Source organism: Octopus bimaculoides, chromosome 3 (assembly GCF_001194135.2).
Source record: "Octopus bimaculoides isolate UCB-OBI-ISO-001 chromosome 3, ASM119413v2, whole genome shotgun sequence".
NCBI classification, from domain to species: domain Eukaryota; kingdom Metazoa; phylum Mollusca; class Cephalopoda; order Octopoda; family Octopodidae; genus Octopus; species Octopus bimaculoides.
The window spans coordinates 145510313-145514386 of record NC_068983.1 but is presented as its reverse complement, the minus strand read 5'-3'; the positions used below and the strand labels follow the sequence as shown (position 1 = coordinate 145514386).

The following is a 4074-nucleotide window of genomic DNA, read 5'->3' as shown; positions in this document are numbered from 1 at the left end:
ATATATATATATTTATATATATATGTATGCATGTATATATATGTATATGCGTGTATACATACATACTCATATATATATATAATTGCAGTTATATGTGTATATATATGTATATATATATATATACCCAACACACATACATACATACATACGTACACGCACACGCACACACATATACTGAATAGAGTTTAGTGATTCATTCTGGAGTGTAAAGATGTGGTTAGGAGTCAACTACGCCGCTGTGTTTTGGTATTAACTTAAAATATTAAGTGTATCGATTACATTATTAACGAAGTTGTGGATTATGAAAAAGTTTATTTACTTGATTATTAAAAATATATATATTTATTTTGATGTGATTGTTCTTTTATATTTGTTTTTAACAGTCATCTCAGCTCCATTGAGCCCCATGTATTTTATTCGAACATGGTGTAACTAGTACTACGTTAGTTAATATAACGTTTCTTTTTAAGACTTTATGTGAATTAAAGGAGATTTGCTTGCTATTTCTAGCACGTAGAAAGACCGTATAGAGCTTCTGTCGTCGGTTTGTTTCTGATTGGGTATTTATAGAGTTTATATTTATATTTCCAAGTTTCTTTTTAATCTAGTATTAAAAGCTACGGACATGTTTTACAATGAATTTCTCTCTAGATAAGAAGTTATAGAAAACATTCTGAATAGAAAATTTGAAGTTGAATCACAAAGTTGATTCATAAGTATTAAAACCAAGAGTATACATTTGCAAAGATCTTAGCCCTTTTGTTTTCTCGTTCGCAGAGCTTCTGGTACAATATAAGTTGAAAAAAAAATCCTTTCTTTTGAATTAATGAAATTAAAAAAAAAGTCAATTTTTTTTTCAGAAGACAACAACTAAAGGTAATCTTCAGGTAAGATGGTTAATATAAATACTACAGATATCTTTTCTTGTGTACATAACGTATCTTTGCTGTAATCTAGGTCGTACTTCTTCAAGGTAATTAGTAGTGAAATGTTTTCAACTATTATGTTTGATGTAAAATGGATTTGTTTTAAATGCTGGTGATTAAGTCGTTAACAAAACAAAACAGAAACGATGCACCATTAAAGAAAATTTTTGTTCTATGTTAGTATGAAGATGAAAATTGCCTTCGCTCCGAATATCCGACATATTTTCTATCTGCTGAACAACTTGAGATTATTCCTTCAAGTGACAGGTAAAGAAGAGTGCATTTGAAGTGAGTGATGAGAAAAATAAAATACTTGAAGGACAATGAAAAACATTTAATAAATATAACTTGGAGATCATAATTAGTGATGTCTGATTTTCCAAGCGTTTTTCCAGATATTTGATAGACAAACTGTAGAATGAAATCGGAAAAATATTCCAAGAGGTACAGATATGTGTGTAAGTATTGCCCAAGCCATGTGTCCATAAAAATCCGTTTGAATGGGATTATGTTCAGCGCGCTGTGTTTCGAATGTATTGATGCCCCAAAGGGACAAATTGCACAATATGAGAAATGTGACCAGTTCTCGTCCTGGCTTTTGACGTTCTTGAGCTTGGGTATAGGCTTGCATTTCAGCACCAACAGCCATAAATACAGTTTGAACTATGGACTGAATAATCATCATGAGATTCGATGCAATTGACAAAGTGTTCGTTATACCACTTTCCTCGTGGAAAAGAGCGGCAATGATTCCAAAGAGGCAGAAAATAAACACACCGGTTAAGGATATCAATATAAGGACGCTTTCGAGAACGGAGGCATGGCCGGGTTTGTAAGCCAGACCACGCATGCGCCATGCGGCTGTTATGGTTGCAATTAAACCCAACAAATATATTATTATTTCAGAGAGATGAACCAGAGCCAAGGCAGTAATTGTCATATTTTCTTTGTGAACTAAAACATAGAAAGCTACCATAGTTATGACGGCACCCACGAAAAGAAGAATGCCGAGGAAAAGGCCTCGACTTGAACCACCACAGTCAACACTCAAGCGATATGAGCGAGATTCCTGAAAGTCATCATCAGCATTTTGTCCGTTGGTTTTTGTGAAAATGGGTTTTGGTCCTCGACCAACCTGTTGCCAAAGTACAAACATTATACCTGAAATTAGAAATGAAAATATTGGAGACTCCTTAAATATTTCTTATACTCAGTGTTGTATCATACGAATTAACTCTTAGCTTTATTATTTACTTAATAAACTATCAGGTTTGTATTGGAACTGAAATTTAGTCTAATAAAAATCTCGAGCTAACGAAGGCGCATCTACGCGGTTGCTCGACCCCCCAGAAATAGAAGCCAAATTCCCCTCAAATCATAAATTACAATCTTAAAAATGAAGGACATTAGGATATGAATGCATTCTAAGAACAGGTGGGGTATTAAACCGGGCGATGGATCTATCTAACATAAACAAATAACAAATGTTTCTGTTAAGATTAAAGGTTTTCATAGATCATAATGTCTTACCTGCACAAATAAGACTGTATTCAATACTGCAAGGATAGAGATAAGGCCCTGCTTGTTCCACCACTTTCCCCATCATTTTATTCCAGTAGCAGTTTACATCAGGAAGTGTTTTCAAAGCCTTTGTTTCATGAGAATTCACAGTACTGACCATCGCTTTAGAAGAAAATCAATTAAGGAAAAAATAAAAACAATAAACATCATTAGATTCAGTACAATAATGGGATTATTGATAATTTTATTGCTTAATTAGGTGAGAAAGAGTAGTGCCCATGGCTTTGGAGAACCTTCAAAAGAGGTGACAGGGAATGGAGGAATAAACCGTCCATGGGTTATTTTTAAAGCGTAGGCTTGATCAGAATGTTTGCAACAGACCCCATCCCACGAATGACCACACACACAAAAAAGGTAGTAGTATTAAATTGGGCAACAGATTATCTTCTGCTCAAGAAGAGGTGCATTTCAATAGGTTTTTGTACAGTTTCCATTGATTCTATTTCATTCTTAAGGGCAGAAGTAACTGAAGGCTGCAGGAGAAGACACACGCTCAAGGTACCGTCCACTGATATCGAACACAGAACAACGCAATTGCAAAGCGAAATTCTTAACCGCACGGCTATGACGGCACTCCCTATACAATCAAAGACTTTACAATATAAATATAGCTTGCAATGTTATTATCAGTCCGAATATGCTTGGTGCACGTTCGAACTCGGGAACAAGCTACTCACTGAGATTTGTCATGTAGAATATATCTTGCTTGTTGACAAATGGTGTGCATACACCTAGACCAGCTCGCAGCGCCGTCTACGTAGACTGTGAGATGCTAGCATTTATGAGTAGTTATCTCGTCAACGGTCACAGATATTAGGCAGACGACTATAAATATAGTCGTTATTTGTCCATTCACTACTCTCGCTTAACTACTAAAAACCTATTTATCTAAGGTAATCAAAGAAAATAGTTAATGTTGAAATAAATACGCGACTCACAAAACAATCTTCAGATCAGAAGTAATCCTGAGTAAGTAAGCTTTCAGAATTCTTTGATCAAAACGCTGTCAGAGTGCAGCACCTGAACTCTAACGGCAATAACAAAACAAACTGTTAACAAGGGAATATAGTGGGATAAATTCCAGCTGTGAAGCGTAAAATAATATCTAAGAGACACATGGAAATATAGGAAGCACTCCAGGAGTCCTAATAATATTCCGCACTACGCTTGTACGTTAGCACCCGTCGCATACGTTATTCCATTACATTGAAACGTTTCTCTTCACTCTATTAACTTTGCATTTTCTTTTAAATGTCCTGTGCGCCTGCATCAACGCTTACTTACATTATGCACAGGTATTACACACATACGCACATGCATAAATGTATGCATATATACATGCATGCATACATACATCATACATGCATATATTATATATAATTATACATACATATATATAATATAACAATATATTTATATATACAATATATATATATATATATATATATATATATAAATATGTATAAATATAAATATATGTATATATATAAATATATGTATATATATAAATATATGTATATATATAAATATATGTATATATATAAATATTTATATATATGTATATATA

General features: G+C 33.6%; 1 protein-coding gene across 1 annotated transcript in view; it reads right to left on the bottom strand.

Annotated features, from left to right (window-relative positions):
• Positions 1 to 1117: 1117 nt before the first annotated feature.
• LOC106874166 (uncharacterized) overlaps positions 1118 to 4074 on the bottom strand; it is a 55027-nt gene continuing 52070 nt past the window's right edge. Inside the window, exons 8-9 of the mRNA XM_014921795.2 lie at positions 2457 to 2609; positions 1118 to 2087 (exon numbers count right to left, since the gene is read on the bottom strand). Of these exons, the coding sequence (XP_014777281.1) occupies positions 1288 to 2087; positions 2457 to 2609 (953 nt within the window). The 3' untranslated portion in view covers positions 1118 to 1287. The remainder of the gene's footprint in view (positions 2088 to 2456; positions 2610 to 4074) is intronic.